The sequence below is a fragment of the Gasterosteus aculeatus genome, chromosome 3 (genome assembly GCF_964276395.1).
Source record: "Gasterosteus aculeatus chromosome 3, fGasAcu3.hap1.1, whole genome shotgun sequence".
NCBI classification, from domain to species: Eukaryota; Metazoa; Chordata; class Actinopteri; order Perciformes; family Gasterosteidae; genus Gasterosteus; species Gasterosteus aculeatus.
In genome coordinates, this window is record NC_135690.1 from 4,503,472 (window position 1) to 4,530,796 (window position 27,325).

At 42.4% G+C, this 27,325-nt stretch overlaps 1 protein-coding gene across 5 annotated transcripts in view; it reads left to right on the forward strand.

The window, feature by feature from the left end:
• Positions 1 to 27,325, forward strand: part of astn1 (astrotactin 1) — a 306,692-nt gene that overhangs the window by 272,256 nt on the left and 7,111 nt on the right. For all 5 annotated transcript variants that reach the window (XM_040170931.2, XM_040170935.2, XM_040170929.2 and 2 more), the window contains 5 exons: positions 266 to 399; positions 711 to 862; positions 20,833 to 20,968; positions 22,939 to 23,039; positions 24,218 to 24,401. In XM_040170931.2, coding sequence (XP_040026865.2) covers positions 266 to 399; positions 711 to 862; positions 20,833 to 20,968; positions 22,939 to 23,039; positions 24,218 to 24,401 — 707 coding nt within the window. The remainder of the gene's footprint in view (positions 1 to 265; positions 400 to 710; positions 863 to 20,832; positions 20,969 to 22,938; positions 23,040 to 24,217; positions 24,402 to 27,325) is intronic.

Consider the following 27,325-nt stretch of genomic DNA (forward strand, 5'->3'; position numbering starts at 1 on the left):
AGTGATCTAACTTTTGTTCATTTGTATGAGAACATTATGTCTGGAGTGGCCCAGTTGTAGATTTTCATACCTGGTGGTGAAGACACTGCATCCTGTTAGAAATGCCATAATGTCACATATAGAGGTTGTTTAATCATCAGACTTATGAAACAGTATTGACATGCAAATATAGCTTCTTCCAATATAGCTTGTGCTTTGACATTTAGATTTAAAGTTGGCTTTGGTATGTTTTGTTGTTCCTAACTCTCTCTCTCCATCTTTTTAGTCTCTACAGGAAGCGATGATGAGCATGCTGTGGTGTTCTGGCAAAGGTGATGTCATCGATGACTGGTGTCGGTGCGACTCCAGTGCTTTCGGCTCAGACGGACTGCCCACATGCGCCCCACTTCCCCAGCCAAAGTTAGTAACTTTACACAGTGAATGCACATCACAATGCCCGTGTAACAGATTGTTATTGCGGCCAAATATTACAGCTAGGCATAAATGGCTAAAAGTGAGGACAATTACAGAGTGGGAGTTCCAGTCAGTTAAATAAATACATTTATAAATAAATAAATCTGCAGCATTGATTGGTCGGCGTGAAAGCCTATGGGCACATGGATCCTGACGCTACGTAATATTGCAAATGTCTTTTCACCGAGTTCTCCGGAGCACCGGGAATAATGTCAGTGGTCATGAGACCGGCTGACTGGCTGTCTCTCTGTTCCCAGGCTGAAGCTGTCCTACACCTATGAGCCCAGCAGCTCATTGGTCATCATGGAGTGGAACCACACCGAGCCCCCGATCGGCGTGCGGATCGTGGATTACCTCATTAGCCAGGAGAAGGTGACGGAGAGGACCGACCACTCCAAAGTTGAGACAGGTACGTCGGCCCAGAGCTTCCCACATGGAGAGTTTTTTTTCCCGGTGATGATTGAGCAAAAGTTGGAAATTAAAAAATGGGCTCAGAATGGGCTCCCAGAACAATAGGTGGAGTAACGTTTTTTGTCGAAGACGACCTAGAGAGTCACGTCTTTGTTTGTGAAGGTTGTTGGCTTGTTTATTTATTTATCAGAGACTTTTTTGCCACTGCTGCTTTTCATCACGGACACATTTGTCCCGTATTTTCTTCCACAACTTTGTGCACTTCTCGTGGACGTTTGCGAAGATCTCCCTCCATGAATCAGAGGCCATCCGCGCATCCTTATAGCCCGCCAATGACGGGTTGTAGGGACACGCACGGGGGTCTTGCGTCTGCGTCGCTCTGAAAACGCAGAAGCATAAACTAGGCTTCACTCAGTTCTAGTTTTTAAAGCCTCCACAAGATGGCGATGACAAGTAATAATGTTAATGGGAAAGTATTCATTACACTATTTGTGTATGAGCGTGATGACATACAATAATTTGTACTGAAATGATGTAATGCAGTGTTACTATAGTAATTGCTTTCGGAGAGGGGAGTCATGCGATTTGTCATATTGGTTGAGACAAATTAGGTGTTTGACAATGTGACAGTCAAATATTGTTTAGCCTTGTTTAATCCATATGCTTCAGTGTTTTGCTCTTCTGGTATGTTTCCCCTTGTGTTTTCACTAAACAGAGGAAATGTAAGCAGCCACAGGAGGTGTGTGTGTCTGTGTGTTTGCATGCCGCTCTTTCATCCACAGCAGACGGACCTGTATGAATAGGAGCAGTTTCTTTGAGCAGTAATGAACCCGATCCATAATGGAGACTGTTATGGTTCCCTGCGATTACCAAAGTTTGTTGTAGTTTAATGAGAGAATAAACTGTATTAGTCGGAGTGGTGAGCATCCTTAATCATCACAGCATATGCAGATGTGAGGAGAGGACCGCTTTTTCTTCATTAGTGCTGTTAGCGAGGGAGATGAGCTATGAGATGCTGCAGTCATGTTCTTTATAGCTCTTTGAAATAACTCAAAGCCAGTTTTTTCATGGGTTATTTCTATTTATTTATTAGACAAAAGAGGAGTGTATGTAAATCGAACTGCCGCAGAGAGCAACATATTAGTTTGCAGGACTATCCCTGACTCCATCTAGATCATTGGTTCTCAAATACCCACATTTTAGTTTTTGTGTTTATAAACTGAATTTTGTTTTCAATAGGCAATAGGTTAATGATCCTACAAATACAGTCTCCCCCATACAGTGTCCCTGGGTTAACTTACCTTCCTCCCTTGGTTTGTATTCTCCCCTCTGTGATTTTCGGCCATGTCGCTGTTTCTTCCTGTGTCCAATCACCTGCACCTGTAATGTGTGTCCCTTGTATCCTTGTTGGGTTCTTAGTTTATTTGGGTAGTCTTTGTTCCTGTTGCCTCATCCTGCTTTCACTTGCTCCGAGGCATTTTTGTATTTTCAACAAAATAAATCAGATCTGCGCTGGTCCTGGACACCCTTGACCATGATGGTTTGATCCAACCAGGTACACATCACCTGTCAATCACTGCTGCCTTGAAAGACGATTCAATATGGAGTCATGGTTGTAGCATAAAATGCTGTGCACTGGTTAGGGGCTACTCGTCTGGAAAGATAATTCACAAGGGGTACACCACAGGTTGAGAATCGCTGATCTAAATCATTGCTACAGATGTTCTAGAAAAGTCTTACAATAGTCAACTTGAAAAAAGGAAATAATAACATTTATTATACTGTCATTCAGTCTGTCGCTGCATGGCTCCATTAACCTCGTTGAATACACATACAGAATTACAGGTCATTTAGCTGACGCTTCTATCCAAAGCGACTAACATTACATTTTTAACCCATGGCTTTTTATATTTTTTCCTGGGGAGCAATTAGGGGTTAGAATGATTGGTTTGTTCCCTGTTTAATGCCTGGCCTCACTGCTCATTATGTAACATATTTGCAGTATCATCTTGAAAGTGGATGAGCACAGTGTGCCTCTCTTGATGGCTGGGCCTCATCATTGCCAACCTACATCATGTCAGCTGATGCTGTTGTTTCAGTTTTACACATTCCTGTATTTCAAACTTAATTACCATCTATCACAAATCAAAAAACTATATAATTAAATCTGGGGCTTTTACGGCCCACGGAGATTTGAGGGCCCACTGCCAGCGTCGTAATCCATCTTCAGTCAACCAGTGCTTCTTCCAAAGCAATGGAAGCTGTTCCATCAGAGGAACCTCTGTGCTAATGTATAGTGGGTAGATTTTCTTCCCAGGGAACACTGAAATATCACTTTAACCACAAACAGGACCTTTGAGTTTTCTGTTTTGCAATTTTGGAAAGTTCTTCCTTTGCCCTTTTAACAAGGTTACCATTACATCTGTATTCCAAGCCCCTGAAAACACATGATTGTCCAATCCCCTAAACAGAAAAGATGAAAAAACGTTGGATACCGGGCATGACTTTCTGTGGTTGAGGGAACATTTTGGGTGCCTCAGTGCCTTAACATAATGTCTATAAAGTTCTTCTCTTGCCACAAATCAATCTTTTGGGGCTTCAGAATGGTACTTTGGTAAAGCAAGTTTACAGTTTTTGGAAAGAGTTGATTGTGGTTGAAAAAATCTATTTCCTTGTGCCGCAAACAGGAACTGCTGAATTCTCGAGTACAGATTAAGTCGTTGCTGCTAAGACAACTTGCTGATGTCGCTCTGCTGTTATAAGATGTTGGTTCTTCCACAACTTTGGAAGACAAAGACAGGGATATACCAATCAGAAGCTCTCGTATCAAACTGTAACTACCATGGAGCTTGTGGCGTGATTACCTGGAAATTAGCACCGGTGGGAAGACTCGCAGGACCTGAGGTACAGGAATATTCCACCCAGTGAATTCTTCCGGTCATCCTGAGCTTTTCCAGTCTATGACTTCCGTTGCACTCTGATTAAGACAATGCGAGTTTCCATGGTTCCCTTTAACCATCCTCATTAAACTAATGGGGGATACTTTCTTACACAAGTCCTTACTCTGGCTTCAGCTCCACACAAGGGTCATTTGTTACAAAATGTTCCAGCCAGCTCCATAGCTAATCACTTGCTCGTTCGAGGCCCCGTAAAGGATGGCATAGATAGTCTGGCACGACCTCATCGGAAAAACAGACTCCAGCCTCTTCATTAATTGCTTCAAAACGAACTCACAGGCACACCGCTTGCCCAGGACGTACAATTCGTCACTGCAAAACCGAAGCAGAGGATGAATTTATCAGACTCCACTTGTTTGCTGCCTAAAACCCCATTTTGTCCGCTCTCCTCCACAAGAAATGCATGACATTGCACTGTTAAAAAGAAGAAGCTGAGTTTACAACTATATTAGTTATGCTGCTTAAGCATGTCTATGAGAGTAAAAATACTTTTAATATATATTATACACTTGTGCCTTTTGGATCTTCGCTGTTCTTTTTAGCAGAATAAGTTCTAATTCTTAATTAAGTTAGTGAATATGTCTGGGCCATAATAGTGTGATAGTCACTAGTGTATCTTTATCCAACACATTGTCATTGTCATATATATATATATATAATTATATATATATATTATATATATATATACACACATGGCAGTAAGTCTGGCAGGCAAAAAAAGGGAAACCCTTATCAGTCACCATCCACACACTTCTTAAAGTCAAGCTTGGAGCTAAATGATTTTGTACCACAGTTCAAAGCCATCGCAACAATTCTTAGTTTGTCTTTTTTCTCGAACAAATGATGGCCACGGAACAATCTGTAAACAGAGCACTGACGGATTATGAAAAACGTGATTATTATCAGAGTTCATTGGAGCACTTCAGCCCACAAACGGCTGGTGCTTGAAACCTTCATGAGAGCCACGAGACTCAATCTACAGTGTGACTGCTTTGGAACCAGAACAAGGAGCTGAAAGCTGCTAAATCGCTTTTCAACACAGAGGTGCAAACTATGTTTTTGTTCAATACATACAAAAGGCACTCATGTTAGCCACTGTTGCTTTGGATTCCAATTTGATCCTTGGCAATTGGTTGATTATCAGTGCAAAGGTTTAGCCGAAGGGAGATGTGAAGGTTTTGTTGGTGTTGGAGAGATCTTGAGGCAGTATGTACCAGCACAGGTCATGTACCGAAAACACAGTCAAAATCAATCATTCCTTTCTTGCTTTGCACTAATATGCACGATGAATGTGATTTGGCCCTAAGTTTAGTTGCAGAAGAAGTGTTGAAGTTGTCAAACAGCTGCCTCTCGGTGCCATTTGGACTCTCCGCTCTACGGAATTGCCCGGCCCTGCTCTTATTACACTGAGTGGAAGCTGTCCAGCGCAGGTCGGTGGGCCTCGGCTGTCAAGGGAGATGGTAAAAGAAACATAATGGGGCCAGAGTTTGAGAGCTTCCCACCTGTGCATGTGATCTTCTAACGATTGATCAATTTGGAGACCTCACGCTGAGGTAGGGGAGAAAGAAGACCACCGAGGGGGAGAAGATAAGTGAAGGAAAGAGTAGAGAAAGGAGGGTGATAGACAGATGTGGGAGGATCTGGACAGCCAGCTGAGCGGAGTGGTTTCAGTCTTCTGTCATCCCGCAGAGTGAGTCTTTCATGGGCTGATGTATAATTCTCCACAGATCTTTTCCGCCTCTCTCTCTGTCCCGGAGCGCTTTGCTTTTCCTTTACCACTCTCTTGTATTTCCCTCATCTCCTCTTTGTCCTCTCATTGCCTTTTCTCCCTGTGTACTTCTTATCTGTTATCTCTCTCATCGTCTCTATCTCAGTTCTTTCAGTTGCCCTTTCTCTGGTCTCCCTTTATCTTTACTTCTCTTGCTTGTACTGTCTCTTTCCTTTACTCCTTTCCCTAATTCTTCTTGTTTAATTTATTCCCTTTTTTCAACACTGTCCTCTTCTTTTCAAATTTCCTTCTCCAGTCCGGCTCACACATGGGGAAACCGCTTTGGCGTCTTCACAACATTAATTCAGTTTGCAGTGAAAACTTTTTCAAGCAATCATAATACTCTATATAGTGCAGTACAGGCTCTAAAAAGCAGTAGTTTTGTTGTTTTGAAATAGCATTGTTTGAGGTACTAATCAGGGTATTACCTAATGGTAGGCCCGCCCCCAGCTTGGTGAAACAGGAGCCAAACATATTTTAGACACCGAAAAAGAATAATCAGTTTAAGTAAACGTTATATTTCAGTCAGAGATTCAGACAGGCCTTCTAACTGAGTACTGAAGCAGTTATATCCACCTGCTGTCTTTAGAGGGAGAAAACGCACACAAGAACACAGACAAACTAAGCGATCAGTGGCATTCTGCTATGTGAAATTATTATTTTACTAGCGTGCGGGGGCTTTGGCGAGAGTATTAGATGATGTATTTAGTTACACGTCTGAAATAAAGACTAAAGCTTTCTCAAAGCAAGCTAAACCACTGAAAAGGTCTATATTGTTGATATTGATGATTCAATACATAATGCCTTGGACCACAAGAGTTCCTCTTACAACCCCAATTTATGTCCGCCCAACCATCCCTTTAAAATAGCTTTTTATCACACCCTGCCTCTGACAAAGGGATGACGAAACCCCAAGCTCCATGGAGTCATATCATCATGTTTAACAGGATAATAAAGGATCATAAAAGGAGTTATGACCGATGTATCGCAGTATCTCTGCACAAACATTAATGATGCTTTAAACCGGCCTTTGATCTAACTGTGATGTGGTAATACGAATCAAATGGCCTCCCCACCCCAAGATACAGTACCAGTCAAAAGTTTGGATCGAGAGTATCTGGGCTTCTTTTCTATAATTATGGACATACTCTCAGTGGAGGATAGTTTGATACATAAGTCAGTTAAATATACTCTTGGTGATGATGATGATGATGATGATGATAGTGGGCCTCAGGGTGTTTATTGCTGAATGACTTAAAATGATATCATCCTTCCTTCCTTACAGCTGAGTAAATGCGCTATGTTGAAAACAATAGTGGTTCATTGTTTTTAATATCCTCCCTATTTTTTTTTTTTACATGTAACAGTTATAAAAGCACCATTAATCAGTTCAAAATGGATTGTGTCAATGTGATAGATGAGGACATACTGGTCGTACTGCATCCAAAGACTCCACTACTCTACCACCCACATAGCAGCAGGGAAGTCAATCAGAGAATGTCTGTCTTCATCAGTAGTTTGCGGTACAGTTTGCATGTTGACCCCCCCATTAATCATTTGGTTTCACACTTGTGCCACTTGTGGAAACTGGTTGATGCTTCTTCCATATCCGAAAGATATTTTCTTCCCCAAATTTAATACTCAAATGTCATGCATGATAAATTCCAGAAGGACAGTGAAAACAGAGCAGCCATTTACGGGAAGGGATCTGACCAGGCACTACTGATCTGTGAGAAAAACAAAAGAATATCTGCCCTCAACTTTCTCTTGAGGTTCATTAGAAACAGATGTCAGAATATCCCCCCGTTCTTCACAAAAACATCCTCAAAGCTGTGTGTTTGTACGCAGAGCATATGCTTGTTGACGGCTTTTGCCGTAATTTTTAAACTTGTTTGGGGTATTGTAATTTTTGATAAGTCTACATGCAAACAGCTACTGATTATAGCATCCAAGACTCCTGGAGCTGACAACAGCTTGTTTGTGCAGTAATCTCCCCCTTAACAAGCTCCAGGCACACAAGGTGAGATCATAGTATAAGTACACACACACACACACACACAGGCACATGCAGGTTCCCAGGCAGATGTGAGGAAACTTCTTGAGTAGGAAGTCTGCCTTAAGTCAGTGCACCGCTCGGCTGGACCGGCCCCACTGCGAAAACAAACATCCCCAGAGCTGTGAGCAATGTGACAGCTTTGTTCACCTAGCAAGGGCAAGGTTTGCTTAAGGGTCAGTGGAACAGGGATTCCAATCAATAAACACATTGCTCACCTACCTATATCAAAGGGAATAAAATAAAATATAATGCTATGGGTTAGTTTACAAATAAAGGAATAAAAGTTAAAGTTAAAAATATTAAATAAAAAATAGAGTGCAGCAGCGAACAGAAAGTGACGTGCAGTGAGAAAGAAAGTGACCGGCAGAGAGTCAGACAGTGGGGGACCGGGCTCTGTTGATGAGACCGACTGCTGACGGGAAGAAACTGTTCGTGTGGCGGGAGGTCTTAGTCCTGATGGACCTCAGCCTCCTGCCAGATGGAAGGGGCACAAACAGTTTTTGTCCGGGGTGAGAGGGGTCGGGTACGATCTTTTTAGCTCGCTTCAGAGACCTGGAAGCGAACAAGTCCTGCAGGGACGGCAGATTGCAGCCGATCACCCTCTCTGCAGAGCGGATGACACGCTGCAGCCTGCCCTTGTCCTTGGCTGTGGCTGCAGCGTACCAGACGGTGATGGAGGAGCAGAGGATGGACTCAATGATGGCTGTATAGAAGTGGACCATCATCGTCTTTGGCAGGTTGAATTTCTTCAGCTGCCTCAGGACGAAGAACCACTGCTGAGCCTTCTTGGTGATGGAGCTGATGTTCAGCTCCCACTTGAGGTCCTGGGTGATGATGGAGCCCAGGAAACAAAAGGAATCCACAGTGGTGACGGGGGAGTCACCTAGGGCGATGGGGGAGGGCGGGCCTCTGTTCTTCCTGAAATCCACAACCAGGACCAGGTTGTTCTGGCTGCACCAGATGGTCAGACTTCCACCTGTAGGCAGACTCATCCCCACCAGAGATCAGTCCAATGAGGGTGGTGTCATCCGCAAACTTGACGGACTGGTGACTGGAGGTGCAGCTGGGAACCGGTGCTGGTGGTCCGGGAGGCTGAGACATGTTTCCCAAGCTTCACGTGCTGCTTCCTATCGGACAGGTAGTCTGTGATCCACTTGCAGGTGGAGTCGGGCACGTACAGCTGGGAGAGTTTGTGCTGCAGCAGAGCCGAAGTCCATAAACAGGATCCTGGCGTAGGTACTGGGGAGTCCAGATGTTGAAGGATGTAGTGGAGGGCCATGTTGACAGCATCATCTACAGACCTATTGGCTCTGTAGGTGAACTGCAGGGGGTATAGGAGGGGGTCAGTGAGGGTCTTCAGGTGGGACAGGACTAACCGTTCAAAACACTTGACAGACTAGAGAGGTCAGGGCGACGGGCCTGTAGTCATTGAGTCCTGTGATCCTGGGCCTCTTGGGAACAGGGATGATGGTGGAGGCCTTGAAGCAGGCTGGTACGTGGCATGTCTCCAGGGAGGTGTTGAATATGTCAGTGAACACCGCAGCTGGTCTGCACAATGCTTCAGGGTGCGGGGAGAGACGGAGTCCGGGCCGGCTGCCTTACGGGGGTTTTGTCATGTGATATCATTTAGTTTGTGGACAGTCAGATCGGCAAAGACGTCAATGACGTTCCATGTGTCCATAGGCAGTTTGCCTAGCCAGTCTACTAATTAGCCATGAGAAACTAAAAAAAAACAACCTATAGCACATGATGATTGACATTTGACACATGTGCATGTTAGCTATCCCATGTTACATACTGTAAGTCATTTACATCTCTGTTACTTTAACTGCCCGCTCAGCTAGAGGAACACCATGGATGAATCCTGCATCAAAGGACTGATGAATATTTGAATGATTATTGCATGTGTATTTTGGTATTCTGGTGTGTTATGGCTACACATTTGAAGGGACACATTTTTCATTGTTAGTGCTTCCATAAAAGATGCATTGAAAGGACTTTTTGTAGTACGTCAGTATCTCCCTGAGTTGAAAGAAATGACACCTCATCGCAATGAATGCTTTCCCGCCAGTGTCACACTGCTACTTATGGCGCGTTTCCACCGAGCGGTACAGTATGGGTCGGGTCGTTACCCTTTTATTTGTGTCTCCACTGTCAAAAGTTGAGGATGGTACCAAAAATCCGAACCGTACCGTACCACTTTTTGGGTACCCTTCCTTTGGGGTACCTGGCACAGTTGTTTGGTACTAAAGGGTGGAGCTAGACTCACTGAAGAACGTTGATTGGTTGAAAGAGTAACACACTTGCAGCATGTAGCCTTTGCTCAAACAAAGATTGTTGTCTCCTTGTGACAAACAGCCACATATCAAGAAGCAAGAACAGGATCGGCTGGATGTCCTCCATTGTTGTTTGCGGTTAGCTTTCAGTTTTCGCGCGATCGAACGACGTCAATCTACTTTCCGTCATATACCACGCCTATCAAGTGACGTTATCACTACTTTCTGGAATACACCACGCCTATCAAGTAAGGGTACTGTTGGCGGTGGAAACGCTCGCCAAATCATGGTTAACAGACACGACCCGTACCGACCCGTACCGACCCGACCCGTACCGTACCGTACGGCTTGGTGGAAACGCGCCATTAGATTCACACTTTCCCCCGTTAGGCTTTAAAGGCCAATCCACAGTCTAAGCAGATAGTACTAGAAGAGCTAAAAGGTAAAAAAGGAATATTCATTTAAACTGTCACCTAGACCATAGTGTTGGTGGCTCAAATCAGTCTTTCATCTAATTTATTTACCATATTAATTTATCACATACAGCTGTGTTATTTCTGATTGCAGCTTTGAACTGTAAGTTGTAAAACAATACTTTGGCTGAAACCTTTTTTGAGAAGCTGATGGGCGTCTTTGGGAATGAAGAAGATAAATGCAGTATAAGTCAAAGGCTAAACTGCTCTGGGAAATCAGTGTGTCTGGCATGTGATCATAGAATTTTCTCTTATCACTCTCTCTGTGGATTTCCACACACAATCTTCACTCGAGCCCCCTGCAAACACACCTTACACTGCATGCAAATGAACAGCAGGGCGCACTGTGCTTGTATTTTCTGAAAAGGATGGCCTTTGCACTCCATTCACCTTGAGTATCTGTTATCACAATATGAGTGCGTTAAAGCAACCAAAGAATCCTTCTCACTTATCCACCGCGACAATGACGCTTGTATTGCTTTCACCGTGGAGTCATCATGGTAACTGGATGAGATCAGATTTTCATTGAGTCCCAACCCTTCAAGTCACAGAACTTAACATGTAGGTAGTTGAGATCAAAATGAAGGAGGACAGAGATCATTATACTGTATGATGAAATACCTCAGATCTCATAGAAGGTTCCAAATATTTTCTTACGGATATACATTTTATACATTTCCTTTTAAAGTTTAATGCATCAATGTTGTGAACTTTGGGACAAAATCAAGAGGCTAGATCTAGGAACTTTTTCTTCTTGTAAACAATGTTATGCTTCAGTAAACAAGTGATTAGAAGTCACGTAAGATCCGTTTAATAATCGAAGACATTGGTTCGTCAAAAGAAAGAAAAAAACAATCACAGAAAAAGCGGCCATTATATAAACCCACTATCCACAAAACCAACTGTCCTTTCATCAGCACTGCTCTTTTGGTGCTGAAAGGACAGCAGCCGACGCAAATGTCTTCAGCAGGATCTTCACTGTCTGATATGAGTACCTCCAATCCTAACAGGCATTGTTTTGGGAACAGAAAGTTCACCGTGAAATGGTTGGCCTCGATGAATCGTTATGAAATTCAGTTGGTAGAAGCTGGGGGGTCTGCGGGACGATAATGGGTCCACATGGGGAACGTGCGTCACTCGAGTCGGTTTAACTGTAAACATTTGTCTCACTAAAACATTTGACGGGCGGCCTGAAAAAAATAATGTCTGTTTGAAGTGGAGCTCGATTGAGATGGCGTGCGAGGGGAAGGACGGATGAAGAATGAGGGAGAGGGGAAGGAAAGTAAGAGATTAAAGAAGCGTTGAGAGAAGCCAACATCTTGACCTGAATTCAATCCATTGTTTTATGGACATGCAAATTTAGTTTTCATTGTTTTGTTTGTTTAGTTGTCTACAAATTACGACTGACATGCAGCCCTTCTCCACAACTGCTGGTGTGTTACTGACTGTTGTATCCACCTTTGTCCGACGTGTTTCATTCTGTTATTGGCACATTTGGCTAAATTTACTGCTGGCATGCAGAGCGCTCACACAGCAACTGCTATCAATTTGGTCAGACGCACGTCCATCAAATTATACAACAATTTATCGCCTCTCTGAGGATATAATGTTCTATGAATTACGCTTGCCGTGACGCAAATGGCAGCTCGGCAGGGCACGTATCAATCACCAATTGGGTGATGGCACTTAGAGGTTGGAGAGGTGTTTCGCTTTCTTTCACGCAAGGCCGTGGGTTGCTTCTATTTTGAAAGATCTCAGGGCCATCCCCCGCCCTCTCCATCCTCATCTCCCTCTTTCTGCTCCTCCACTAATACCCCTCCCGGTCAAATGGGATGGAGGTCTTGAAGAGTTCAAAACGATTCTCTCTGTGTGGCCAATCGTCGTGGTCTGGTAGTGCTTGTGACCAGCGCTGAAACTACAGTGAGGGGTTTGTCTGTGATCATGTTGTTGTTGTTGTTGTTAAGTCGCTGGTCTCTTTTATTTGATTTTTATTTAATGGAAAGGTAGAAAGGTCCATATGGTTATTTGCTCGGGCTTTTACTGCCAATACGATGTGTGTGTATACGTGTGTGTGTGTGTGTGTGTGTTAGTGTGTACGGGTGTGTGTAGCTGCCAGTTACAGCCTGCTACAAGGAAGCTGTCTGCTTTAATAGTAGTGGATGAATGCCCAGGCAGCCTGTAGGGAAACCTGTTATAGGATAAAAGAGTAGAACATTTAGGCTGAAGTGTTTATGTTTACATGCAGCGTGTGCGTGTGCGTGTGTGTGTGTGTGTGTGTGTGTGTGTGTGTGTGTGTGTGTGTGTGTGTTCGCAGTACTATAAACCCCCCATTAGATCTCTAGCACTCTTTCTTGTTTTCTCCCTCCTCTCAGTTCATCGGGTTTGTGACACACACTTCTCTAGAACTGACTTCTGCTTAAGCGGATGACGGCTACTTTCCCTGTGAAGCATGGTGCTATCGTAGCAGGGAAATACAAACAAAAGGAGCAAAACATCTAACTGATAAGGTTGCAATTAAGGTTAGCTTAGCATTAGTTTGTGAAATACTGTACGGATCGAAATTTGTAGCTTTTATTGTATGCTTGTATGTATGCTTGTTGTATGCTTAGCATTTACGGAGCTGGGGTCCAGATGTGCTTAGCTTAGCTTTGCATAGTTCAAAGACAAGGCAATTGAATCTGCCAATCAGGCTTTTTCCAAAATTCAAAAATACCCAGAAACACCTCTCAAACTCACTTTGATTATCTCATACGGCATTTAAAACATAATCATCTTTAAATCCCCTGTCTTTTCCATTAAGAGGAGAAAAACAGCAGTGGATGGGCAGGAGGGGTCCGCACACACACACACACACATGCACTCAGGGTCCAGGCCTGCACAACTGAACTGACGACTGCAGGCAGGACTTCAAAAGGTGAGACATCCCATAACTCACATCAGTCTCCTGGCAGTCCTTGATTTTTCCAACAAATCATACTCAAAGAATGCCGAGGGTAAACAACTCCAGCTGAATGACAGGTTCCTCAGAATTGTGGCTCTCCCCTCTAGAAACTGGGTCTCCAGGGTGTATGTCAACTCATTGCTCTGCATAGAACTGCATTTTCCACTCCAGATGGGACTCGGTTTTACTTAACCTGACACAAATCCATTATCTTCAAAGGGCCGATTAATTTTGCGTTACCGTTGGTCATGTTTGGTATTTCAGGGTCATTGTATCACCCAGTAAGTATGTTTCCATCTGCCGGTTTTTATACACATTTTAAGATTTTATATTGAAAACCTGAGCGGAAAAAGATTAAATTAAAATGAAATGAATTCTTTTTTTATATTTTTTAAGCTTGGCCGAGGAAAGGTTGGTGTCACAATTAATACAAATTTAACAAACTGCGATGGTAACAGAACTACTAAATAAAGCAGGGATGGAACAAGAGAAAAACATATTAGGTATTGTTAATAACAAGCGATTTTGGAAACAGCCACAAGTACGGCTAAGTTTAGCACTCAAACGTGTGTTTTTGAAACTACTATTTTAGACAGAGGTATTGAAAATGCTTGAGTGCGTAGTCTTCAGATGGAATTCATTCCATCTGAAGACTATGGAGTCCATGAGCGGACACGATGAATTTTGCCTCTGCTTGGATTCATTTTGAAGAGCTCGAAACTTCGGAGGATCATTTTACTTTGTAAATTGCAGAACATTGACAGTTATTTGTATTTTACAAATAGAATGTTTTACTTTAACACCAGAAAAGGTTTTCAATGAGTTCGTCGCAAGTTTAGCCTTCACTTTGCTACAGAAGCATCTTGACTCGCACAGGGTGTCCTTCATCCCATTTGCAGTTACGGTAGTTTGCAGGATGGGCTGAATGTGCAGTAAATTACTACTACTAGGATTTCATACAACAAAATTGGCATATTTTCTAGAGCGCCAATGATATTTGTCAAATTTTTCAAAAACGAATTGCTCCGTGCCTTAGTTGTAAATTGAAACTCAATTGAAATTCTATTTATAAAACCATACTTTTCCCTCTACATTCATAGTACATGCCAATGTACCTGCCTCAAAACTGTTGATGCCTACTCAGAAACTATCTGGCTAGAGCTTCCTGTCTCAAGCAGATGTACTGATCTCACTGGAACGACAGATTTACAACACCTCCCTCCCGAGCCTTAAGCGAGACCGTGAATGTCATCCGGACGAGCCGGTCGGCCAGCCTAACGTTCCTCAGATGGTGGGAAGCACAGCGTGTTACACCAACTGAGGGAAAATACATCTGAGCTTATTCAAAACGGCTCATTTTGTCTTGCCACTTCTTGATTTAGTTTCCTTCAGCTGCTGTTTAGCCAAAATATGTAATCTGTTCACTATATAAAGGACATATTTGTCTTTGATGTCTTATTTTATCTCACTGAAACGTTAAAAATGTGTCAAATGGCTTTGATGGATAACAATTGTGTTGGAACCCATGCTATGATGAGAAACAGCTTTTCTCTTTGTGCTGTTGCTCACAATAAATCATCAATCATTTTGCTTTAGTAAAGTTGAGGCATCTTTGGGGAGGCTTATGCATCTATACAGAGGATGTGCAACTATTATAATTCTATAGGAGACACTTTTGCAACCTAGGTATGGATTATTATGACAAAACATTCAAATCAAATGACCTTCATCTCATTTTGGGTACCTCTCACAAGCTTGTCACGTCAGCCATCAAAGATAAAGATTTGCTTCTATTCCCGTCTGGAATCAATTTCATTTATTTGTCTGTCTGACAGCTCATGTTTTGTTTTCAATGTTATTTTTTTAAAGATTTTGAGATTGTCAATAAATGCCATGGCAGCAGTCACCTTTGATTGAGATCTTTGTTATAGTCCGGTTAGATTTATTTTTTTAATTTGCGGGACAATGCACACCAATTAACAGTTGTACAGTAATTGAGCCAGAGAGACTCATTTCCATCCGCTATCCACAGCCAGATGTTTTAAGGCAGCCTTAAATAACAACATTTAAAAAGGAAATGTAATTAAAATTCATAGACAAACGGACAACAACGTGTGGACTAAATCAAGACACAGTAAAAGAAAAGAAAGATGTACGACGATAGACCAGAGCAGACATAACAGGACGCAGCGTGCGTCAGGTAGAACAAATCCACCTACAGATCCTCTTGAAGCAGTCTGCAGTCTGCTGCTTTGACTACTTTGTTTAATATAATCACTAAGCGGAGGCGGGATCATACCATGTCAGACACACATCAGAGAATTTAATAAGCTTCTCCCTATGGTGTTTGGCGAGAATATTGCAGTGATGGGGACTTTTGTTTTTTTCATCTTGTTTTTAGGGCTTGTTTATGGAGAATGTGAATAGATTTTATTGCTGTGCTGCTGGCTTGTGCCCAGCTGGTTAAGCAATGGGTCAGATTGGGGAAATGCATGGTTAAACAGTTTTTTTAAAGAGCATTTCAAATCAATAATTATTTATTTAAAATCTGACACTAGCTGTAGCCTCTCACCAGCAACATAAGCATGTCTCCAGTGACACTTCACTGCAAGCCCTCTTTGTGAAGAACATTCAAACTGTATTTTTAACATTCAGATGAAGGCAGGAATTTGTCATTGTGGATGTGAGTAAGTGCAGTTTGCTCTTTGTTCTTGTTGTTCGCAACACACCCGCCAAATCATTAATGTATAAACTGAATAATGCAGGGGGTAGAGAGGGTGCGCTGGAAACCGCAAGGTTGGTGGTTCGAGTCCCGGCTGCCCCATGTCCCAACTTGAAGTGTCCCTGAGAAAGACACCTAACCCCTAATTGCTCCCTGGGCTAAAATGTAAAAAGCCATGGGTTATAAATGCAATGTAAGTCGCTTTGGATAAAAGCGTCAGCTAAATGACATGTAATGTAATGTAAAGGCCCAAAAATAGAACCCTGGGGTACTCCCACATTGGATCTTAGAGTAGATAATGGAACATCATCCACTTTGACACACCGGATTCCCGGGTCCTCCCAAGGTAGGATTAGCCCTGTAACCAAACTGCATAGGATGTAGCTGATATGCACAGCTGCTGAGATGTTTAATATGTTACTCTGCAACACATTTCCTAACAATTTTGGAAACATTGCTCCGGGAGTTGTTGACAATGCTTGTGAAAGATGCATTCTCTGTTCTCACAGCCTGCAGGCCAACCACTTAAAGCGCCCCTATTTTGTCATGTCAGGGCCCAGTGGGGTTCTTCAAGTGTTGTCACTGGGCCTGGAACCCCAGTTTCTGCTGCTTCAGGTGGTTCATAGAGGAGAGTAGCAGGAAGGATGCAATTGACAGGGGAAGATTTGACATAGAAAGAGTGGATGGCTGCTCTGGAAGCCACAGAGTAATATTTTTATGCCCCTCAGTCTAAGATGATCCGATGGCTCGAAGGTATTTTTTTTAGATACCCATATATGCACTAATGCTGTGGTTTATTGAGCTTATGACTTTGCGTTTGGGCTAAGGCTTGTTAAAAGGTTCATTAAGAGCCGGCTTTAAGCCTCCCTCCCTTCTTTTCAACATGAGTGAAAGTTGGTTCAGGAGTGAGAGCAGACGGGGATGTGAGTATGTGAAAATGTGAAAATGGATCACCCACGTGTACTTGGCGAACAACGTTTTAACCGCAGTCCATTTGACTGAGCCAAAGACAAAGTTTGTTCCTTGACATCTGCGATTGAGGTGAGGCCAAACGTGGAATATGGTACAAGAGAGCTATATAATGTGTTTTTCTGGATGGGAGGAGAATTCCTCTGTATTGCAACTTGGGGTCTTGTGTTTCTAGCTCTGGCCATCTTTTTGACTGTGGTGTAAAAATATCAGCAGTCAAGTATTCCGCATATTTATTTGTCGGGCGTCTCTAAAGGGACAACGTTGTTGCTTAATTCCATTGTCTTCTGTCTTGATCATCAGGTGTTGTCTTCAACGCACCTTTACTGCTGAATCAGTTTGACATCCTGGATACTCCCTTCAACCGCATATTTTGGAGGATTATATGCTTAAGGGACTCTGTGGGCTCCATGGCAACTTAGCTCCTGTAGTAGAGGAGGGGTCAAAGGTCATTTTACATGAGGTGGGACTTTAACTTCCCAAAACCAATAGTCTGTGTAATAGAAAATGCAGTGTGATCATAACTGTATTCATAGAAATTATAGAAAAATAGTAGCTAGGTGGTCCCAACACTAACAAGGTCCGCGCTGACTCCAAATTACGTCAAACATGGAAGCTCTCCATTTTGGACAAACAACTTACAAAGTTGAAGGAAACAGAGATGCAATGAATTTCATAGCGACAGTCTAATACAGTGATTCCCAAAGTGTGGGAGCGGACGCACCTCGCAGCATCGATCGGACCCTGAAAGCACCGTCTCCACCTTACTGTCAAAAAGAACAACAGCGAGCGCGTAGAAAACTCCTTAGAGCGCGAGCAGAGATTCTCCTCGCGAGCAACGAAGTTCAGGTTTCGCAAGCGAGCAAATACCTTGCGGAGACAAACTTTTGCTCGCGCGAGACAGACTTTTGCTCGCAGATGTTTGATTTGGTTAAATTCTTAAGGTCATTTAATCATTATGTTTTGATCAGAGTTGTGATTAAAGGTTTGGGTGGGCCGCGAAAGATTTTCAGATTTCAAGGTGGGCCGCGGCATTCTGTTTGGGAACCGCTGGTCCAATGTAATGCCGGATGACCAGCTTTGTTATCTATATTGGGAGATTTCTGAGTTAAATATAAAGAAGCAATACAATACAATTGTCTCTCTCGTTGAAGCTCGGTAAAGCTCTCAAGTACTGCGTGTTGTGCTACAGCGGTTATGAGTTACTTCAAAGAAATAGAGACAGGAAATTCTTTAACCCCTTTCGGCCCTGTGTTTATCTCCATGCTTTTTTTTTCTCCTATTTTCCCGGCCATAAAAGAAACATAATTCATTTCATGAATGATTAAAAGAAAAGAGGACATCAATTCAGTTGTTTTCACAATTTTTCCCTGTACTCTTTTTATGAAAGTGTGCTGCAGTTAGTCCCGTAAAGGCCTGCAGCACAAGGCGGTTATTGTAAACACTGTCCAATAGTTTCTATATGCTGGACAGCTTCTGTTGTTCTGCACACAAGGTTGAGCTCATCTTGCTCCAATATACTAGACAGACATTCCAGACCCAGCTTTATAATTAACATGCTATGTTAATTATATCACAATGTCACTTTTCATTTTCATACCACCCGCTGTTTATGTCTTTCAGCCTCTGTGCTCGGTAAACGGCCATATCCCTCGCAGGGGACCACCTCTGAGCTTCCAACACTCCATATGTCCATGTAGACATATCAACGACACAAAAAAATGTCGTTGATATCCCCAACGCAGTGAGGGGAAGCACAGGTAACTTGGGGGGACTCCGTCAGTTCGCACATGTGTATTACATACGGACAGGGGCTGCCTGTGTGACGGAGGGGGTCACAGATGACCACCTGAGAGCACCCATCACTTCACACAAACACACACACACCAGACTTTAGATTTTCCGAGCAGTGTTTTTCCCCTTTGCAGTGAAACACACACATTGGTTGCCAAATGCCATTTTTCTTACGTACGCATGCACTGCCAGCTGAGAAAACATAGCTTGTTGAATGTGTCAGCCCAAGTCTATAGCGCAACGGGTAAAAGTTGCCCCGGAAAGAGGAGGGGGGGGCTACTCAAGTATAATGCCACAACATAAAACTGAATGTCCTGTATTCTACATTTAGCAGCACAGAAGTATACAGAGTTGTGTTATATTGGGGTGTTTGTTGTATGTTGTAGCTCTAATCATGATCTATTAGAATAATCTTGTGTTTCTAATGATAAATGTTTCAGTATCGGCAAAGAAAACTTTAACTGTAAAATAAAAGCAGTGGAGTGAAAAGATGAACGCGCTCCTTCATTCTCCATCAGTGAAATTTATGCCCCTATCCAGGCGCCGGTGGCCTGGATGGCGTTGATTCCAGATGAAGCGTGGAAACGAGCATTGCACCACAGACATCCTCTCCGTCTGTCACGTTGCTATTGCTCGATTTATTTATCCAGTTGTATTGTTACACGTATTAGGTTAAGTTGCTGTGTTAATATTTCAAGGCAAACCAAGGACCTAACCAAGTCGCTTAATCCAGAGGACTTTTGCGTTCCTGCAGGTGTGGTACAAGACTAATATAAGAGGTATTTGTGAAACACACATTGGTGTCTCTTTAACATGCCAACATATTCTTCTGCACACTGGATTGCGTCTCTCCAGAGAAATGCATGTTGCCGGGAAGGGACGACTGCCCTTTAAAACAAGGTGGAGGAACAACAATCTTGCGTGTACAGATTATTCATAAAGGGCTTTCGGATAATGTTGAATGTTTTAAAAAGAAAAAACTTCTCAGTGATTTTTTTGTCCAAAATTGTGGTTTCTTTTTTTTAAAGGTTCTGACATCTATTTAACGTGTGTGATAGTGTGTGATGTTTTTATAACCTTGTAAATGACTGCTTTATTTTTTTTATTTTGACATCAAAATGTCAAATTTTGACATTTAAAACATGGATTATGGGTGCAAAATGTTGATTTAGAAGTGAGAGAAACACTTTTGAAGCAGTATGGACTGTCAAAATGCCCTTGAACATGAAACTGAAAGCTGCATGTATCATCGTTGCCATGAACACTTTTTCACCCCCCCAGAGTAAATGAAAGTTTATTTCTCTTCCTCACACAGAACCTGACAACCATTGACATTCTCTCCTCAATCATATTTTATACCTTACAAGGGTAATGCAAAAAACATCCATATTATAGATTTCTTCTAGTGCAATCATCTTTCCTCCTAGAACAAAATACGTTCTCAATATGTTCTCACATAAGAGAAGAAGAAATCAACATTGGCCTGCTAGGTAGAAATGTATAAAACAACACACAGTCATCACCTTTATTGACTACAAGCACATATCGTTCTCAAAGTTTCTTTCTTTATTTTGTGGTGGAGAAAAGTCTGTTCTACACTTTGAAAAGATAGGTGTTCACAGTGATTGTGAGCGAGGGGGAGGCTCAGCAGAGCTACACTTATCTCCCCTTGGAGTACCTAAAAAAAAGTTTAAATACACTAAATTACCTTTGCTCTACCTTTTGGTTTTGTAAAATGCGGTAAAAGTTGTCGAGTAACTGTAACCATAAACGTTGCCGCTTTTCTCCAAAACGGTTAAGAGGAAATTAAAAAGACAAAATTAAAATTAAAAGTAGGCAAGAAATTTGTATTCAGGGACAGAAACCTGTTTTACAACCCTGCACTAGTAATTGTTACATTTCAAGCAGTCTCATCTCAATTTACACATATATCCTCCGGGGTTCTCACATAAGAGAAGAAGAAATCAACATGACCTCCAACAAGGACGTGTCTCTGTCTCTCTCTGCCGCAGAGACCCTTTTGAGCTTCGTGGACGACATCCTGTCTGGGGCCAGGTCTCCATGTGTGATGTTAGGGGACATCCCCAACCTGCTGTCCTCATCGATCAGCATGATCATCCGCTGCCTGGAGCCTGATGCCACATATATGTGAGTCACTCTTTTATTTTTGCTCTCTCATGATTAAATAAAAAAGCTAAACCATCCGGTGACCAGATCTCAATCCAAATCAGATCTCAAAGAAGCTTCTGCCCAAGTCAGATGTGTTTCGATCGAAGAAAAAGCAAATCTGAAATTTGACTATATTGTTCCAATTCTATATAATGCAAGTTATAAGTTTGTATTCTGTTTGTGCCTAAATTAAGTATACTCACAATTAACCATGGAAGCCAAAAAACATTTTTGAGATTGAGGCTGCTGAAAAGACCCACAATGCAATGCACAAAAGAAATGGAGGAACTACTCACAGCTGGAAAAGATTATAGTAATTGGAATGTGGTGAGACAGCTCTTGAAAAGAAGCAACAAGAAATCATCTCTGGAAAACATTTGCTTTTCTCTCCGTGGAGTTTAGTCGTCAGCGTCATTCAAAGTGACAGATTGATTGATGTAACTAAGAAAGTAAAAGTATGCTGATTTCTTGTATATAAACTGCAAAAGCAGTATTCTGTAAATATTGGCTGTAGCTGGCAGAAAACATATTTCTGTGTTTTTAGCTAAAGTTCGGTCAAAATAAGAAGTGTAAAATGCAGAATAGCGGCTTGACTAACTCCATCAATCGTGTTTTCTAACTTCTACAAACCTGCACATTGGGTTGAGACCTTGTGTCTTTGGTTTGCCGCTTGTTTTTGTTAATTATCTAGGCATCTTAAAAAAAAAAACATTGGCCAGATATGGCCTTTAACGGCCCCATTTAGAGTGAAATGGACCAATAAGCAGACTGCATTTGGGCGGGACTAATTTGTGATTGACGGGTTGCTACCACTGCAACCTGTCAATCAGGATAGAGACGTAGCTATTTGTATACCATCCCAGCTCCTTGAGATTACCGCAACGAGGCTAGATCATCTTGTTATGTGCAGTCGAGGTCCTCAACCACCGGGCCACGGACCGGTACTGGTTATTTTGTCGTGTTTATCCGCCACACCGGTCCAAGAAACATGAAAACATGAAAACGGTCTGTGAGGCTAAAAAGGTTGAGGACCACTGATGTACGGTCTATGGGCTAAGTGTACATCGTACCTCCTTTGTGTCAACGCAAATAATAACGTCTAGTTTAATCCCACAATCTTCACTAAAATAACCTGATTTAATCTATGTACTGGATTATGCTTACGTTTGATTAAAGTCAAATAAGGCCAGTGGGCCAAATACATGCTGACAATTATCTGACAGACGGCCTGCTAGGAGGGAAGAAAGCAAAAGAAAGGGCGAAGCGGAGGCAAAGTTCAGGGCGGAGGAAGCAAAAGAGGAATGGAGGCGAGTGAGAGAAGAAAAGATCAAAAACTCTTTGGGTGTATATTGGCTGAGCGAGCAGCGACACATGCCTTCTAGATCCCACTTACAGGGCTTTGGGTGCTTTGTCAGAGGAGGGGGCTATGTATTTTCTAGGGACTGCGTGCGCACTCTTATGTAACAGAAAACACACTCTGCAACAGTTTAAAGTGTGTTCGACTTGAAATATTGTATATTTCTTTTCAGTGGAGTGTGCAGATCTGTAACTCGTGCGTCTGTTTCTTACTGCAATTTGAAAAATATACATACCAATACATCTCTATGCCATCCTCTGCAAATCTGTGGTGTTGCAGGTGGCTGCAGTTTGTGGTTTGATCACTAGGTGGAGGTATTCATCAAGTGAAATGACAGCCCTGCGATGGAAGTTCTTATTTCCAATCTGGAACTAGTAGAAGTCCTACATTAAGCTTCCAGTTTTCCAAATGAGAGCCTTTTTAAAAACAATAAGTGCATGAAATGATGATATGATACCAGATTCATCAAACTCTAATTGTGGAGTGGAGGGCGTAGGGGGAGATCTACAGTATGACCACAGATTTAACATTAATCACTTAGAATTTGTAATATATTTTCTAATCGTTTTTCTCTGTGTTCCCACGTGTGTAGGTTCCGGCTGTGGGCGGTAGACAACACAGGGCGCCGTTCCAATCCAAGTGAGGTCACCATAAAAACGCCATGTCCAACTGTGGATGACGTCAAAGCACAAGGTGAGAAAAAAGACGCGCGCTCAGTGGAGCAAGGGGAATCGCCGCGCCATTTGTATGAATTTGATCTACGAACTGATTGATGGTCAGTTGGAGATGAAATTGGGGAGATAATGTTTCTCAATTTTCTAGAAAGCAAGTACAAAAGTAGCTAACTCAAAGGACAGACCTTTTTTCCCCGTGTTAGTAGTTCTGTTTTTAAGACCTCACAAAACAGATGTTGAAGATCTGTTCATAGAGCGAGTCAAGTCACAGGGAGAGTTTCCCCCTCTGGGATATGACTGTTTACGGACATTGTAAACCACAATTCCATGAGGATATTAACAGAGAAGAATTGTTATTCCATATAGTCAAAGAAATGTAAGAAGTTTGAAAGTCTAATTTTTGTCTGATCCAGCGTGAGATGTATAACAAAGACGTGATTATCGCCCACAGTTGTTACCGGTTTTTAGATGTCGTAAATATCTAGATGTGCGTATAGAAGCACATCTGTGTTATTGATCCAAAATGCAAAGTGGGGCTGCAGGATAAAAAGCTGAAGAAAAGAACCACATTTCCACTAATCGAGACAAACTACATTCAGCCTCTTGCGCTGAAGAAATTCATCGGTGCAGACTGTTTAAACATTTAAAGCTATAGAGTAGGTATTTTGGTTTTGAAATATTAGTGCTGGAATTCTTTGGTTATCAATTTATATATAAAATATTAATGATAAAAAAGAGAAGAAAATCAGTTAATAAGCTGTGCAGACAGAAGATACTTCAAAAAACAATAATAATATGTGCTTCAATATATGTAATTTCTCAGTCAATATTACAATACAATATAACGAACAGCCGTACAGGTACAGGACGGTATGAACATTTAACAATGAATATAAGTTTAGATCATAGACAGTTCCCTTTCTAAAAAGCATGGTAGCATTTGTTAGGCTACGGTAACCGAGGTACAGCGGAGGTGATCTCCAGGAAACATAACAACACGTTACTCCTTTCAAATACTAAATGGAAATAGGAGTAAGTACAGTGAAATGTGTGTTTTTCCGTGTCTTCAATTTGAATATGAATGGACTATATAGTTGGAAGATGAATTAATAATGACAATATTCATTCATTAGTCGCTTGAGTAGAACGACCCAACCGCCACTTGTTAACCCTGTGACCATGTTTGGCCTTTTACAGAAATAGCCGACAAGATTTACAACCTATTCAATGGCTACACCAGTGGGAAGGAGCAGCAGACGGCCTACAACACTCTGATGGACCTGGGCGCTCCCACGCTGCACCGCGTGCTCTACCACTACAACCAGCGCTACGAGAGCTTCGGGGAATTCACATGGAGATGTGAGGATGAGCTGGGACCCAGGTAGGGAGTTTCACTATGCCATGATGCCATATTAACATCTATATTCATCTATATTAGATTTTTTATCACAGTTAGGTCAAATAAATCTTGACCAGGACCCCTTATCATTTGACCCCCTTTTGTTCTACATTTGGCTGCCTTAAAATAAACATCTTTTACTGGGGCTGAATCACAATTGTTCCGTAACTGTGCAGGAGTTCACAGAATACCCAGAGTCTGAGTCACTTTAACAACGCGCTGACCGTAATCAGTCTCAGAAATTGCGATGTGAGCCTGTGTGCCTACTCCAGTTATAAGTTGCCCTCCCATAATGAAAGTGCAATCTGTCGTGCTGACCTTTGAACAATAACAGAACAGCCCGGTCTGGCAAATTACAGAAAAGTGGCAACTAGACAGAACAGTCTGCCTGTTCAGTGTGAACACCACTTCAAATGTCAATTCGAGCATAAGGCCTGTACAGAACGGAAATAGTCACCAGCTCTTACAAATACTATATGTGGGACAACTCACACAGGCCAAAATAATTGATCACAGGTTTGAAGTTTAAACTTCAGTTCACTCCTTTGAAACTCTTAACATTTAACACCTAGCAATTAAACGAAAGTTGCATATTTAACCAGGGTTCTATGAATCCTGGTTAAATAGGTTTGACCGCCAGGCAGTGCTTAACCCTTGATTATCTTCTGTCTCCTGCTTGCACAGGTGAGTCTTTATACCAGCAAACCTGTGACCTCGGATGATTCCCGTCGTTTATAAGTTCCGGTATCATCCTGAGATCAGTCCTTTCGAATCTTCACGCGAGTTCACGGGATTTTGAATGACCAAGAACTCTGGGGGTCATCCAGGATTCACAGAACCGTAGTTAAATACGTCCTTTTATATTCTATTACATCTTGCTTAGGCAGAGGAATTTTCCGTAGTTGTGGGTGAGGAGCAACAATGTTCACTCTGTAGTGTTTGGTGAACGCTCAGTGGTGCCCTTAAGGCCGCAACACATAACATATATCCTCCAAAGGCAAACCTCCCAGTGGCAATGGCCTCTGAAAATCAGTGGGACAGGCGCTGCACAGCCCTCCTTAGGCCCTTAAGAGCTGCTCCGACCGCCGCATACAAGCGGCTGGGAATATTACTCCATGGGTGGTCATGCGAAAGGCCGCTCAAGTAAGAAGGCACGTTCCGCTTATCTGGTGCCCCCTCTAGAAGAAGCGAGAAGATGAACTTATAGACGACGGTGATCTTCCGAATCTGAAGACGCATGTTAGTGACGTCAATCTGTAGTGACGGAACTACAATTTCTCCAAAGATGAACATGTGGGACGGAATTATCTCCTTTCCTTTTGTAAAGGATGGGAGAGTGGTTCCTATGCTAAAGGAGATAAGTAGGGAAGCATTGAAGCTCCTTCAACTTACATACCAAATGCTTGTGGGGGACTACCTTGTTGGCTGTGGCTCGGTGAGGCCCCTTAGGTCTGAATACCCTCTCACACTCAGACAGCTGTAAGACTAGGTATAAAACACAATTGTACTTTTCAAAAAGGAATGGAACAGAATGAAGGAAAGGTAAGACATTACCAAGAGGGTAGCCCTTCTTGTTAAAAATCACACGCCAAATAAAACCCCCAACACCAAGAAAGCACAATCCTACGGTATTATTGAGTATGGAGCCAAAGCCAAATCATATCTGCAATTTGTTGTAAATACTCCCAGATTCATACGCTCCCTCCAGAGGCTCACCGGACTGGCCCTGCAAAGCGCTGTCTTTGATTGTCGGCCGTGGTGTGTACACTCTGTGACATCACCAGGGCAATTTGCACAAACAGACCCCCCCCATTTCCCCTCTACCCCCCAAAAAACTGTTGTAATGTAAAATTGTAGTTAATGTTTCATAAACAGAGCCATGTGTCCAGTGTGTGGTTCATGCTCTCACTTTGACAGGTGAAACTGATTATCCGAGGCTCCTCTCTCCGTTTCCCTCTCCGTCTGTGGGCTTCCCAAACAAAGGTTGTTTTTAATACAATCTGAGCTGGAAAGAGTTGATGTAATTGAGGGAGTTGCTTCTGATGTGTTATTTTCTACTGAGAAAGGGAGCGGTGGTCCATGTTGCATCAATCATGTGCACCTCAGACCTGTAAAAGCAGTGGAGAGAAGGGCATTTAAGGTGAGGAAAGGAGGCATAAACGTGTTTTCTTTGGCCGAGTTATCAAATAAACTGTAGGCGCTCCTGCGTATGGAGAGGATCATGAAGGCACAGGCTTACCGGTGAGGAAAGACTCAGAGCTGGAAGCTGTCTATCGTTACCCAGTAAGCTGAGGAGTGTAAGGCCTCATGATGTGCTCACACCAAACGGGCCGTACATCTTTTGCATCAGTATATTTCACACAGTCAGTAGAAAGACACCATTGACGCAAAACCCGAGTTGAAATTAGGACAAATTGGCTTTGTCGAGGATATCTATCGTTTTTTGAGATTCCTGACGTCTAACTGTTGTTAAATCGGAAAATATGGAGGAAGAAAATATTGCAGCCAGAGGGCACCCAGAGCTCTTTGATAACTGATATAAGCGGAGAATGGATTATGTGTATTAATGTCTGTAAATGGTATGGTACAAACAATAACATTGCTCTATTCACGCCAATACAACCTACTTTGAGTGTTGATGGAGCTGCCTCCATAAAAGCAACCCCACGCCCAGCACCAAGGGGGAAACGTATTAAAAAGTTTTTATTTTTTTATTTTTTATGAATTTACGTAATAAATAGTTGCTAGGAAAGATCAACAGGGCTGTTTGGTTGGTTCCCAGTAAAATGTTGTTTGGTGGTCATAGTTTTCATTTGTTGGCGACGGGCTGATGTGTGTCGTCCGGCACTCATTTCTGTAACTACGAAAGCCAATGCATTGTAATCATGCCAAAGCACTTTGTACGT